We start from the raw sequence: 15,535 nt of genomic DNA, 5'->3' as shown, positions 1-15,535 counted from the left end.
CACAGAGAGAGAGAGAAACACACGTAGGCTACGCTTTGTTATTGAAGGACGAAGCTACATGGGAGGGGGTGCACGTAGTTTACATAAAAGTTAATGGTGGTGTGCTTTAACTGAAAAGTCAAGGCTAATTGAAGTTTTCAAAGTACTTGAATCATTCGAAGCTGATCATTATAAGCCAATGCATTCGTCTAGGGACGTTTTTTTTGTCCTGTTAGACTACCGTGCTGCCACACAGTGCATACATCCTTAAGCGCATCACCAATCAGATCACATGAGGAAATGTTGTGACTGATATAGAAATTCTATACTTGAAAAATTGACGCATAGTTGTAATAAAAACTTGATGATGCAAGACTTAGACGTATGAAAGTGCAATTTTACTCGCTTGTTTTTCCGGTGAAAAAAATTACCGCTGGAATTTGAATTAAGACCGCAAGGTGGGAGAGTGGTTAAGGCCCTTGCCTTTCAACAATCACCCGTTCAAACACGAATGGTGATGATCTGCAGTTTAGTGTTTGCATACTTTTGTGTGTGTGTGTGTGTGTGTGTGTGTGTGTGTAGTGTTTTATGTGGTCATTTGTGTGTTGAGCTTGAAGTAGTATGTCTGTGGGCATGTTACCATGGTTTTAACATATCTAATACCCAAGTGTTGTTTTTGTATAGTAAAAGATGCAAATGGAAGTCTTATTACTTGTTTTTAAAATAAGTAAAGGAGTAATACCATAGCAATACTGGTGTTCAAATGTGTGTTCAGACAAACAGCAATGTAAGGAATTAAGGGAAGTGGTACCAATTCAGTCGATGGTGCAGGAAAGGGGCAGACAGGTTTGGTTAGGCTGACGATTGATTCATATGTGGTTCCTGTTTGATTATATCTTATTTCAGCTGAAAGACTAATTTGTTGAAACATTTAGCTAACTATCTATATAAATTTGCAGAGACATGTATGTGTAAGAAATAACATTTCAACCAACATTGTCCTGACAAATTGATGGTATATTATCCTTCAGCGATATGATCTGTCTTGATGAAACATTAGTGATCCAGCTAGGACTAGTTGTAGAGCGATAGTCTGTTATGTATTGTAGGAAACACTCAGGTAGACAGGTTTGTTTGGCTTAATGCCACATACCAGCAACAAGATGGGCTGGCTTGGGCACTTTGAATCACTCCATGTTACCTTTTCCCTTGGCTTGACATTTAGTGTTGAAAAAAATACATTTATTCTTATTGCAAGTTTTTCCGCCTACTGATGCTTTTAGCAGTAGAAGCATAGTTAGTAATGTGAATCAGCTACCGCTGCCATCCTGTCTCTACAGTATATGCAGGTACCCAAGAACCAGGGGTTTGGAAAGGGGGTAGGAAGTGTCTGTCATTAGTCACAACAGGGTAGTAAGTGTTGAGTTATTCCACTGTGGTCAGGGGTTTAGTCAAATTCTCTGACATACTATTAGATAATTGTATAATGCTTCAACATTTACTCATTCCACAATGGTAATCTCATAATTTCAGTGTGTTGTTGATGCTTTTTTTCAAAACAGTTCTTCTTATTAAAATTACACATTTTTATAATTATAATTCCTAAATTTTCCAAAGTCACTAATTAAAGTTCTATCTATCCATCCATCCATCTATGAATGTAATTTTAATACTGTGGTGGATAATGGCCTGCTGGTTGGACCACCGCTGCAACACTGTTGTTTTCATATGATGGTGGATTACCCATTTCACTATTAGACATGGTGAATCATTCCAGTTAGCTAGCCATACAAACTAGCCACCTTTATATTTTTTGTAAAGGTCACATGCCACAATTTCTTACTATTATTCCTCCTTATTTAGATATAAGGGCGGGGGTGTTTGATGTATTATTTTTTTGTGGAGGTGAGAAAAAAAATCGTGAGAAAAGGCTTAAGATGAAAAAGCAGAAGGACAGTTGTTTGAAGTGATGTGAAGAAAGAGCCCCAAGGTTGACCTTCTTGTTTGGCTCCTTGTTCCTGTGGTGTTTATCCAAATTCTTGGCTGTGTGTCTCTTAAAAGATGCCTACAGTCCTTCAACCAGTGGACGGTTCGGGCCCCTTCATCAGTGCTGGATTTTTGCAAGATATGCCAAGGATCTTGAGGCCTAGGTTTTTTGGTACTGTCATCTGAATGGCAATATTGTATCTTTATCCTTAACTTTTGATGTGAGATTATAGCAGATATGCTGGGATTCTGAATAAAATATGCAGCATTGATATCAAGGTCCACTTTTGTTTTTGCTTAGTTATTGTGTTAGATATATATTTTTTTCACATTTTAAGAACTTTGTTGGAAATTGGGTTTGATTTTATTTTTTTTAGTTCTTTCAAACCATCTGTCAATCTTTACTGGAATGTTATGTTATGTGATTAGAACAAAGGATTCCTAAATCCGCAGGTGTACACAGGCTGTAATTGCTTGGCAGCTCTTTTACTAACTATTTGTTGATTGTACCTGCCAGGGTGGGGCAGTTTGCTCCATTACACACGTTGTTCATTCTTAGTACTGGTGATGATATTTCCTTGGAAGCATTATTCTGACTAAATTCTCCCTTTCTGATTTTGCATGGAACATCACCGAACACCTCTTCCAGTATGTTATAACCATTAACTGGGCTAATGCCCCATCCCTCTCTTAAACCCCAGCAGTCCCCCTGTCGCTGAGCCCCAGCCCCTGGCATCACCATGACTAAACCCCAGATGGTGGTTCTTTCTTTCCCTTCCCCCTGGAGGGTGAAGGGTCTCTGCTCTGACTGGGTGCTAGCTGCTGCTGTAGCCCTTCTTAGGAGGGGCCTGACTCTGTTTTTGTGGGACTTCCAATGTAATTGTTCAAGAAGATTTAGTTTTGGTAAATCTGTTTAAAAAGGGGGAGCACATTGTCTTTGAGTGGGGCATTTGTTTTATTAGATTGATTCAAGAATCAAGTTTTGCTTCGTCATGGTCCAAATTCAGATGAAGGCATCTCCATGTTTTTTGCAGTACATCTTTACTTCGTATCTATTTCCTTTCCTGCCTCATTCCAGAAGCTTTGGTGTTAAGGCTGGAAAAAGAAAAGTGAAAGCATATTATGTAAAGGAATAGGCTTGAACTGAAACCACTTCTATAAAATCTACTATAGAGGTAGTTTATTCTTGGTTTACAACTGCTTTTATGGACCATTAATTGATGAATTAATTTACTACATAGGTATCAGTAGCCTGTGACCTTGACCTACTCATTTATTTGTCAATACAAGGAATGTCCCCTTGCCCCCCCAACACATTTGTGTTGTATACTTATCACTCGCATCCTTTTCTTTACATCTGTCCAACCCACTGTCACATAATCAAGTCTCACAGACCCATAGGCATTTAAGCTGTCATGTTCCTGTCCAGATCAGGCTTCATCATTTCTTAAAAACTTGGTCATGATGTGTGTAAGTGTGTGTTCAGGTCCTTTGAGGACAGAGAAATTGTTTTTGTTTTTTGATACCCTCATTAAATACATTAAAGCAGTGCTTTGTCAGAGGCTTCCTACCCTCCCCCTGTTGTGATTGACAAGTGAGAGCAGTACATGCATCTGATAGATACACATGGGGAGTGTGTGCATGGGAACTGTGGTGGGGGCTACACTAGGGTTTGCTTCAGCCATCTCCATTGTTACATCTCCCCATGGTTCCCCGTCTCTGTCTCCAGTCTAGGGTAGCATCCCTTTATGCATTTTTACTTAATGTTTGTGATCAGTTACAGAACAATGAAAGAAAAACACATCCCAACTACTAAGAAGTTCTGTAAAATAGGTCACACCCAGTGAAGATCCTTAAAAGGTTCAACAACTCAAGTAAGTTGAAGACGTTTCGCCTCTCATCCAAGAGGCTTCATCAGTTCGGACGTCTTTAACTTACTTGAGGTGAGTCCAGTTGCCTACTTTAAAACTGCTTTTGAGATTATTATGACCTGGATGACTGAGAATATCCACAAATAGTTTGGTTGTGTTAAATTGTTTATTTGGATTCAGATTAAGTTCATCTATAAGACCAATTGTCTTATACCATCTGGTCCTGGACATGCTTAGCTTAATGCTTTTGGCTGATAAGAGTAACTTGCTTGTTAGTGTCTAAAGCTTATCTGAATCAGGAAGTAGCGATAGATGTGGATTCCTTTAGTCACAACATGTGATTGGGCCTATTGCTACATCCTTTGCTGGTGTGTACTTTTACTGATATTGCTTGCTTCACCACATGCAAAATGTCCACAAACACTGTGGAGCGTGTTACTTTAAATCACCTACTCCTAATTCTCTTAATGAACAAGTAGAATAGATCTATTTATGTTTAAAAGTTACATGAAATAATGCTCATCTTGTAAAATCAAGACCTATATAGTAATGCTCATCTTGTAAAATCAAGACCTTTTGTTTTAAGATATATTTTTAAGAATAATACAACTTTGATGCTATGCCACTCACTGAGTTTTGGCATAGACACTCACATAAATCCTAATTGTTAAGGTGAAACAAATCTTTAGTTGTGTACTCTCTTTTCCCAAGTATTGGTTTACCTTTTTTTAAATAATAAGCCACATTGTTTTTCCTTTTCATATGTTTTTATGTGGACAATTGGTGTCTTGCCTATTAGTCATGGGAGCATGTTTTGACTCCATGTTGAGAAATACTGTAACACTTTACTCTACAAAGAGACAGGTTTTGATCCTTGGATCAGACAACCAAACATCTTCTGCTGTTGCAGTGGGTCACATGTGTCTGGAAGTAACTCAAAGATGCTGATGCTTTCCTCTCATCAAATCAACAGCACATCCTGAGGATGTGAGGGTGTTTTCCTGTGGTGTTACGGCTGCATGTGCATGTTTGTCATGTGGCAGGGGGTGGTTGCTTGTGGGGGAGGAGGGTGTTGTCAGATGATGGCTCCTGGAGGAACCATGTGTGAGTTGAAGGTGGGAGGGGACTGGGGGAGGAAGAAAGAAGCAAGGAGGAAGAAGAAGAAGAGAGAGGAGCCTTTACGCAACAAACAGGCCTCCCTCCCCCCTCCAGGCACTGGTGCGTACATCCTCCAACTGTTGGTGATGTCAACCCCGCAGGAGCTGTTAACAGCAGTGACATGGAAAGTGTTTGCTGTGAATGTAGCCACAGGCCAACCCCTTGACACTACTGGCTTTATAGATCTGCTGCAACCTTGGAGCTGCTACACTTCTCATCAGTCTTTACCATCACCCGTTAAATACTGTCTCCCTTTCTTAATCCCTATTTCTATGTAGACAAATGATAAAACGTTTATTGTCTATTGAGAAAAATCTGAATTTTTACCACCTAGTGCCTAATGCAACTAAGGGGTTCTTCTTGTGCAAGAACACCCATAGTGTGACCTCCTTATTGTGCTTGCTGTACATACTTGGCCTACTCACTTTAATACATGAAGGCCACAGACACTTAATTAAATGTTTCAGCATAATTCATAAACCTTCTCATAATTAAAAAAAATAGCCACTGCTGCTGTGTTTCTGGCCTAGCATTACTTCCTTCTGTCCCTTATTCTGATTTATCTTCCTTCATTTTCCACCATTGATTTTGGCTAATGTATTTGGCCTTTTTGGGCTCTGCTTTTACTTCTTCTTCTTCTCCTCGTATGTATGCACTTGTAGATTAATGCTACAATGCATTAATCTACAAGTGGACAACTGTATGACTTCCTACCTCTCTCTTGGAGGCATCTCCCCTCACGATGGTAATTGATGAGGATTTAGCAATTCCAGTTTTATTATATATCACTTATCCATTTTATTCCTTATTGATTTTTTTACGGAGTTATAAAATAAAATTAAGCACATATAGGTTTGTTTGCTTTAGTTCTTTAAAAAGCTTCCATTAACATTTGGTATGTGATTATGGCATATTTAAAACTGCATGAAAACACATTTTCTCAGCAGAGGTTAACATAAAAAACTGCACTTATCAACTTTGGGGAATTTACTTTTTTATTAATAAAAGTGAAAGGAATCTGAGACAGCCTCTGAGTTGCATTGGATTAATTGGGTTATATATATATATATTTAAATGATAAGGGATGGGCATTGTTCAAACACTTCAGTGGACACAAGATTATGAATGTCGTTAACATTAACACCTGAATGAGTTTAATGTTTCTCCAAATATTTAAAATTCTGTAAATTCTATAAATGCTGCACATAATAGGCAGCGGATTGATCATAAATTAACTGCCTAGCGTGTGCCTCACTGTTTCTGCATGCTGTCGGTATTTCCCTGCTTTTTCGTTGTTATACCACTGCCATTTTTCCAAACAGTCAGTGTCTTTTTTACGAGATTCTTCAGATCACTTCTGCCTTTATGAAAACACTTCAGATTTGGGGTTGTGATAACAAATATGTCACATGAAATAGTTGGTTAGCCGAATCCTTAAGCAATCAGAATAACAATTTCAAGTATATAGAGCCTATAGGAAATCAACAGTATAATTTAATAATAAAAGCCGCGCCATGTTTTTTTTTGTAAAATGTTAAATCTTATGGTTGATGGTTTTTCTAAGTTGATAAATTGTTTTGGAAGAACAGTTTCAGATACAGTGGAACTCCATGCTTGCTAGGTGATGACAATATACATAAGGGACAGAAAGAAACATAGGATATTAGAGGAAATAATGTGTGGTGAGTAGTGTGAGGTGGTTGTCAGGGGTATAATAGAATAGCTTGGAGGCCCTTACACAACATTGGGCAGCAGGACAAGAGGAGTAAAATGGTCTGGAAGAGAGGTTTAGCCAGTGAGAAAATCAACAGAAGAATCAGCCGAGGAGTCAGTTGAGAGAAGTGGAAAATACCTTTGGGGTGAACTGCTAATTTCAAGCCCAGACGGCCAAAGGGCCGTGGTGATGACAAACCTTTATGACTAAGCCTTTACTCATCCTCTAGTCTTTGTCCAAGTGTTTGAATATGAATGGCTGGTTGTGTTCACAGCATTTGATAAATGATAAAGCTGACACTTCGGCTTATTTATTTTTTACTCAGGCTTATCGCGGACACAGCACCCTTATCTTCTAAGTCCCATTGATCATTAATGCAGAGCAGCTAAAGTAGTGCATGAATAAATGAAGAGAAAAGCCTGCAGTATTTTGTGCTTCGTCAAAGGTTGTCAGGTGTTTCTTGGCAAATACGTTTGTCACGGTTTTCTGAGGTTTGATGGTTTTAAAGGTGAAAGTTTTCCGATTGACACTAACAGCTGCAGAAGTGTTCCCTTCAGCTTTTCATCAAGCTGAATGTGTGCTATTGGCCAGTAAATGGGCGGCTTATGAAAATGTATGGACACCACATTAATTCCCATTTCCTCTGTCATCAAGATGCAGTGTCACTTCAAAGGCCCAGAAGGAATAGTGTTAATCCACTGGCTGTAGGAATCTATCAACTCTGCTCTGCTGTACTTATTGCTCTGCTCTACCCAGCTGTGGCCCCCAGCTTCTTCAGTGTGTGATCAAAGTGCAGTTTGTCTCTGATATATGCCACACTCTGGCCCAGTGGTCTAAAAGGCTGTCAGGGACAGGAAGTGGATGGGGTTTTAATGCAGGATCTATTGCAATTGTGGACACATGGCCTTGTGTACACAGAGATAAAACCATGTTTTTTTCTGTATTGATTAAATGATCAGATCTCTCAGTTGTACAGCATACTTCCATGTATTGAAATCAGGTATTATTTGCATTTCCAAGAACTCAGTTTTGATGGGTATTTTTTTGTTTTGAGGTTTAGTCAAAAATATATTGTGACTTGACTGTTACTACATGTTACTTGAGTTCACTTGTCTTTATTTTCCAGTGTGCTCATATATTTTCTGCTGTAATGGTTATATGTCAAGTTTGGATAATAAGGATAATATTCAACTGGTTATCTCACACTTGCATGTAGTTTCCTGTCAAACTGCTTCTGTGAAATCATTGTGAGGTCCAAAACAGTCAACTTTGAGTAAGTCATTGTCATTGTCACAAGGACAGGTTGGCTTAAAGTTTTACCATTTTTTAAAAAAATATACCATTGCAGTCAAAAAAGTCTAATCCTATGTTCCAAGAATGTTTATCACTCCTTTCTTGTGACTGTTTTTTTTGCTCGGGGGACCCCCCCCCCCCCCCCCTCCGAGAATTCAGCCTTAGTTTGTTTTCAGGAGGTTTAAAGGACATAGGGCTGCTTGATTATGGCACAAATCATAATCACAATTATTTTGAATCATATTGAAACACGATTATTCAAAACAATTATTATTAACTAGTTTAGGATTATTTAAAAAATATATTTTTTATTATTATTTTGTTTACCATTATCCATGATCAACTGTCTACGTAGACACATGTCACCATCCAGCCGACAGAACTTGTGGGGGAAATCCATGCCAAATCCTGGTTAACTCTTTTATAGATTTACATTCTTGAAACTGTCAAAATAGATACTTATAATTAGCATTTCTTTCCAATCTTTCCTCCTTCTTTGCAAATGCCTTTCTTGTGTCAGAACCTTTGAGTGGAAATCTGTATTAGTAGCTGCATGGGGTTGGTCAGCAGCTGGCCCCTGTTGCTTGCCTTCTCTTGTTGTTGCATTCAGTTTTTTTTATTATTTTGCCTAGCTGGTTACTGCCGCTTCATAAAACTTCAATGGCTGAAGCACAATGCTGGGCAGGGGAGGGGTCACGACTAAACTTGAACCTCAGCTTCAGCCAAGAACCACATCAAATTGAGATAGCTTAATCAGACAAGTTCCAAATTCCGTCCTCCTTCCCTCCTGTTGTCTATATCTTTCTTCCAACTCGGCTACATCAAGACACTTTCTTTGGATTTTTATTTTTATTTATCAAGCAATTGTCATTCTTATGACTTTGTACTTATCAGACCCCTAGTTTGTTTCACTCTCATTGAAATGCTTTGTTTTTCTATATTCAATTAGGAGTTGGAAAGAGCTCTGTCAGAGCAGGACCTGGACTTTCTTGGGGACCTCATTGCCTGTCTGTTGCAGGGATGTTACCAGCGCACTGACATAACGTAAGTGTCTAAAGCACTAGCAAGAAAGTCATATCTGTATTCACTGCAGTTCTGTCAGATTGACTGCATTTAGACATGGTATACTGAGAGATATATTGCTATATTTCCTGTGAAGTGTGTGAACAGTAATGCATCTCAGGCCATATTAAATCAACACCTGGTGTTTTTTGACCACATGTATGTTCACGGTCAATTTAATACTCATTTTTAACGCTTCATAATATTCTTACATTGAGTGTCTTAATCTAACAATAAAAAGTGGTCTAGAACTTTACCAGTATTGCCAGTATATCTACAAGAATAGTACAAGATCACATGAATCCAACCTGTTTATGTCAGTCTTAAACCAGTTTAAACCTGCCAAGTTAAAACCACTTGCTCCACTGACTTTGAATGAGTCAATGAACCCAACAACATGATTCACCAGCTGCTGTAACTGGTTCTCTGTGAGTCAGAATGTATTCACCATATTGTTAGATAAATTCTGTGGTGAAAGTATGCTCTACTGCTGCGATAACATTAAAAACCATGGCCGCCTCTGCAGTCAAATGATGGGAGAATGTGAGTATACACAGTAGTAGGACGTGTTCATTTAAATCCACTAATGCTCAGTGCTTGGGACTTCCCCCCAAGTAATACCTAAGATTTTAGCTTGACATTTGAGAAATTGTGCAATATCAATCTTCAAATTATTCACACAGATGCAGTTATGAGACAGTTTCACCATCCAGGCAGTTTTGGAATAGACAAATAAGAAGAGGCTTTATTAGAGTGGACAGGCGCTGACGTCCTGGGGGTGGCTGCTTAGCTTTGGCCTTTTACAGGGTTGCCCTTTTCATCTGCACGTGTTAAATGCTCTGCTGGAGCAGTGGAAAGAAGGAAGGGGAGGATGATGGAGAGAATGAGAAGGGGAAAAAAGAATGAAACAGGGTAGTGGGAGGGGGTGGCTAAGTAAAAAGTGTGCAGCCTTTTATCAAGATAAGCACCCTGTGTAGACATTTCACACATCTATTGCAACTGGCTCTGTATCTAAAAGTATTTTGATGAATTCTGAACTGAAACTTGCATTTTAACAAGTTTGAATCCTGGATCGAAATCCACTCCTATAAAGGAAATATCACTTTATTGAAATAACATTTTCTTCCATCATATAGACTCACTGTTGTGTGCTGTTGTCTTTTTTGTGTGTTCATATCATTTGCAAATTTGAAGTTCTAATGACAGCTGACAATGGACAAACACAATGTCTTATAGACAAATAATAATACCTCATACTAAATAATAGCATCCAAAATCTAGCCTACAAATATTGATAACCAAAAGTGTTGAGTTTTCCTTTAGCATCAAATTTGCTAACCACTATGAATATTTACTGGAAATGACAAAGAAAACATCTACACTTTGAAATGTGAATTCCTTAAAAAAATGTAAGGTAGAAACTTCAGATTCTCTTGTTCTTTACCCGAGACCTTCATAACTAAAGGAGTCTGAATGTTACTATTGCAGAGTAAAAAGGCACAACTGTAATAGCAGTTAAATGAGAACATATTGCATAATTTTCACACAGTTGTGGTAGTGTAAATAACATCAGCAAACACCAATAGATGGTTGAAATTCATATACAAATGCCTTCCCCTAAGATATTTTCCTTAAAGTTCTTGTGTGATCTTAAATAGAAGTTACTAAAAAAATAATATGTAAATATACCCTGCCTCTGTTCTTTAGCCCCGAGGCATTTACCAGTTACCTGGATGACATCATCAGCTACAGGTGGGAGCTGGAAGAGGGAAAGCCAAACCCTCTCCGAGAAGCATCCTTTGAGCATCTCCCAACCCGCACTCAGGTGGAGTTGGTGCATCGGCTCTGTGATTACCGGTTGGATGCTGCAGATGTCTTTGACCTGCTCAAGGTACACCACTTATACGTTTTGGGGAAACACAAGCACTGATGATAAGATATTTGGTATCTTACTTGAAAATCCTACAGATGTACCAGTAACCTTTAATGTTATCTTCATGCAAAATATAACAATGTACTTGGAATTGAATATTAATTGGCAATTTATAAGCGAACTTAAGTAAGAGTTGTCCGAGAAACAGCAAATATAAAGTGTGTGAAAATCTGTTAACAGTACATCATGTCTCAATTGTATTTTTTTTACTTTTTTTTGACTAAACATCATTAAAAATCCTTTATTTTCTTTACACATACAAGCTATAAACAAGTAATGCCGTTACTCTTCTTACACTGTAATGCAACTATCTGCACAGGGGCTGGATGCAGACAGCCTGAGGGTAGAACCACTGGGGCAAGACGGAAATGGAGCCCTCTACTGGTATTTTTATGGCACTCGTATGTACAAAGAAGAGCCAGTTAAGAGGACATCTGCCAAAATCTGGTAAGTAAAGTTGTACAAACTGTTGTATTGTTGTGGTACACTAATGCATGTACTGTGTGAACACAGTACATGCACGCTGTATAGTGTATGTAGTCTATTAGGATTTTCTGAGGTCCCCATTGATATTTAGTCTTTTCCCTCCGAACAGTGAACCCTCTGAAGTAACAATACAGGAAAGAAAGAAAAGAGGAAGACCACCAAAGAAAAGAACACTTGACGATCTCCAGCTAAGGTAAGAACCGGCCTTCTAAATTGTCCATTCAAGATTATGGGTAGGTTTTAGTTAGGCAACCTCTATCAGGTAGTTAATATATTGCTCAGTCTCCCAAATTGTATTTTTAGTGAAGTGGAAGGAGACATCTCAGAAGACAAGTCAGACAATGGCTTGGAGGAGCCTCCTGTAAATAAAGGTGAGGGTGGTATATGTATATTTGGTAACTGTAACATTTAAGTGCTTTCTTTACTGAAGGCTCTTCTACTTCAAATCATTTCTCTTCTTTTCTATTGCCAGGTGACAAGCGTGGCACTTGGTCCCTTATTTGTGACTCAGAGGAACAGTGGATTCAACTTGCGGAAAGCATCAAGGACAAAACCTCCCCACAGGACCGACATCTCTACCATGTTATCACAGAGAATTTTCTGCCTGAGATCAGCAGCATGATAGAACACAAGGTCAGACATGGACTATCCCTCCCAGCAGACTTCTTTAGCAGCAGTTTAAAGTATCTTCTTTATTCAGCTTTTCACAAAATACAATTACAAAGTGAGGAAGTGAAAAATATTGTGTATTATTTTTCTCATTGCTATATTGAACTAATGTGTACGTGTCCAGAATTAAGCCACATTTCGCAGTGAGTTGTCTGTATTGCAATTTCTGTTCAGTTTCATGGTACAGTAACCTGTGTCATAGTATTAAATCCAGCATTTAGTTTCTATAGAAAAATATTAACAGTTGATTATTGTTATGAAATTCAAAAGCCAGACCTGCTTCCTTGTCTTCACCAACCCATCTGTTGGTGAAAAGAGTAACTGTAGATGTATGATAAATAAATGGTCTGGTGAAAACACATTTTGTTACGCACTGGTTCCAAAGAATCTTAGCTGCAACACCACAACTGTAGTTATGATCCTTCATCACAGGCAAACTGTCTCAGTCTATGTATTATCCACTAAAATCATGTATTTTTGTCAAACCAATATTTCATTGAAGATGTCAACAATGTGGAAAAACTCTCAACAAAGCTTTAGATTGTTGTGACACTCATTGATAGGATTTGTGGTTACTGTGAAAGAGGTGATGGGAATGATTGGTATCAAAGGTGAGGAGCCAGGAGAGGGTGAGATCAAGGGAGATGACCCTCTGTGGGGACTCCCGAAGGGAACAGCCAAAAGAAGAACAAGAAGTCTTTCTTTGCTAAGATGCAGCAGTACCATAGCTAGCTTTCACTTAATTATAGAGATAGATTACTGTGGTCTTTAGAATCCAGTATAAGTTCTTCATGTTTATCGTCCCTGCTCTATAAAGGTGTGAAGATGTTTTGCACTCGATGGAAGGTTATGTGAAACAAGAGTTACCATAGAAACCACCTTCATCTTCCCATGAGCACCATTGAGGTTGAGAGCCCCGAGGGCTATGTTTAGTGACAGAGTGGTCTTTCGCTTTACACACATAGTCTGTGAATTCTCCTTGGTTGTTGGTCCACTACAGCAATTTCTGAACAAGTTCATTAGTACCAAAACAAGGTTTTGATTTTTGCTTTTAAAAATTTACACCACAGCAGCTTCTGGGCTAGAAGGAATTTTGGTATGTATTGATATTTGAGAACCCCTTGAGACGCCTGACTGAGTATCTGAAGAAATAGTAGACATTTATTGACAAAATTGGACAATCTCAATCATTTACTTGGTATAGTTTGTAAAGTTAGAAAATTCTGAAATCAATGATGCTGCCAATGGTGTGCTTAGATCAGCTTCATTAATGACATCTCCATTCTACTAATGTTCTCAATATATGCAAATTTCCTGTCACACAGTAGGATTTATACTGAGAAGTCGATTTATTAATTATGTATTAAAAAATTGCAACCTAAAACCTCACATACTGTAGTTAGCTGCTGATGTAATCAAAGGCATGCCATTGTGATCTAACGTATGCTGTCTATTGTGACTTTTACTGAGTGTCAATCTAGACTGCATTTCTTTCTTCTATGCCTATTAAGAGTAATCTTTAGTGTTGCAGACATGTCTAATTTGTCTTCTTAAATCTTCCCCCTAGGTGAGGGGATGGCAGCAAAGTTCAGAGAATGGCTTCAGGGAAAAGACAGCATGGACAGTCACCCTTCCATGTTCTCAATTCATTATGCTCTATCACTTAGGTTATTTGTTGGTGTGCCCTAAAGACTCTGTAGATAATTGTAATTTATTTCAGACATTTTTGCACTCAGAATGTAACTGAGACATTTGTACAAATTATAGGCATCAAAATAAGAATTTGAATTTCCCAGTTGCTGGTGTTTACTGTTACTTGACAGCAAGGTTTAGAAGCAGCTTAACAAAAAACTTTTTTTTTTTATATAAAATATTGCTGTAAAGTCAACCTTGTGTTTCAACCTTTTGTCTTTTTATTTAGGAGCGGGAAAAGGAACAGAAACTACTTGACCCAGCCCCTGTTCGAACATCTCAACAGTTCTTTGAAAAGTGCATTCAAAAAGAAAATGAGGTCCGTTTCTGCTATGTTTTTTCACAATGCTAATGTTTTACTGCCCATAAGCTAGGGCTCTGTTTACTTTTCCTGTCTTTCACTTTTTAAAGACAGAATTATTTGTTTTTTTGTTTGTTATAGCTAATCTATTATTCCTCAGACAAATATGTAATTTGGTTTATATTGTGCATTACATTCAGGATGGTCTGAATGCTGCTGAAGAGGAAGAAAAGAAGAAAGATGAGGAGCTGGACAGGCAGGTCCTGCTGGCTGAACAGAGACTAGAAGAGGAGAAGCTGTTAGAGGAAGAGCGACAGAGGGAGAGGATGGAGAAGATCAAAGCTGTGGAAGGTACGCTTGAAAGATAGATACCCAGAACTCCGGGTTGATAGTGCAATGTAAAAGGAATGAAAAGGAACGACACAATCTTAAAACCTATTTCAAGTATTTACTCAATGGGTCACATGGTGTGTATGTTGCTGCTCTTTAATTTTTTAACAATTAAAGCAGTGGTTAGAATATTTCCCTTAACATTGAGGTGAGAACGAAAGTCTAAAGCTTTAATTAGGTCACAATTTGCATGTTTTGACAGACTTTAGTACAGCTCCACAAAAGTTCAGTGCCCCAAAATATATTCAGTCAGCCATACAAATTAATACAATATATTTTCCACTGTTCCTCATTTTTTAAATAAAAATAAATCCCAGTAGACAGTCACTTTCAATGGGCTAATCTTAAACTTGTTAACAATGAAAATGTTGCTAATGAGTTGCACAATTAGATTTATGGAAAACAACAGTAATGCATGCACAGACTCAGCCAGAGGCCCCAAAAATGTAACTTTTATCATAGCACCCCCTGCAGGGAATGCAGGAATAGCACCAGAAATCTAATATAAAGGAGCTTCTAAACTTTGGGGGGGGGGGGGGGGGGGGACCACCACATGCACAGGCTTCAACATTTCTGCTGCTGTGTATCACATTATTATAGGTGAAAATTTTAAAAAAAAGTGCCATAGCATCACTTTAACCCTTGTGATTTATGTGTTGTACACAAAGTCCGTGGGAGTGAATGTTCAGGTCCTTAATCACAGGATCAGTTCTCTGTCTCCCTCCCTCTGATTTCATCCATCAAGGGTTAATGAACTGCTGATTGTGCTTGTATGGAGGAGCCTCATTAATGTATTATAGATGAACAGCAGGACCTGACCACTCTCTGTGTGGGTTTCATATGTGGATTCCTCCTTCAAACATCTTTTATACACACGACGGGGGTTGGCAGGCCTCTTGCCTTTCATGTTAAAAGATAAAGCAGTGATACATTTCCCTGCTCTACTTCGGTCTCTGATCAGTGTCAGCTGAGAAAAGATGGCTACTGACCCCTCCTCCTGC

General features: G+C 38.5%; 1 protein-coding gene across 2 annotated transcripts in view; it reads left to right on the top strand.

Annotated features, from left to right (window-relative positions):
- The window catches only part of cecr2 (CECR2 histone acetyl-lysine reader), a 25,431-nt gene that overhangs the window by 1,773 nt on the left and 8,123 nt on the right, over positions 1-15,535 (top strand). For both annotated transcript variants that reach the window (XM_008311820.3, XM_008311818.3), the window contains exons 2-9: positions 8,951-9,045; positions 10,771-10,954; positions 11,316-11,443; positions 11,592-11,675; positions 11,786-11,853; positions 11,955-12,115; positions 14,073-14,162; positions 14,345-14,495. In XM_008311820.3, coding sequence (XP_008310042.1) covers positions 8,951-9,045; positions 10,771-10,954; positions 11,316-11,443; positions 11,592-11,675; positions 11,786-11,853; positions 11,955-12,115; positions 14,073-14,162; positions 14,345-14,495 — 961 coding nt within the window. The remainder of the gene's footprint in view (positions 1-8,950; positions 9,046-10,770; positions 10,955-11,315; positions 11,444-11,591; positions 11,676-11,785; positions 11,854-11,954; positions 12,116-14,072; positions 14,163-14,344; positions 14,496-15,535) is intronic.

This window comes from Cynoglossus semilaevis, chromosome 6 (genome assembly GCF_000523025.1).
Source record: "Cynoglossus semilaevis isolate Cse_v1.0 chromosome 6, Cse_v1.0, whole genome shotgun sequence".
NCBI classification, from domain to species: domain Eukaryota; kingdom Metazoa; phylum Chordata; class Actinopteri; order Pleuronectiformes; family Cynoglossidae; genus Cynoglossus; species Cynoglossus semilaevis.
This window is presented reverse-complemented; position numbering and strand designations above follow the sequence as displayed.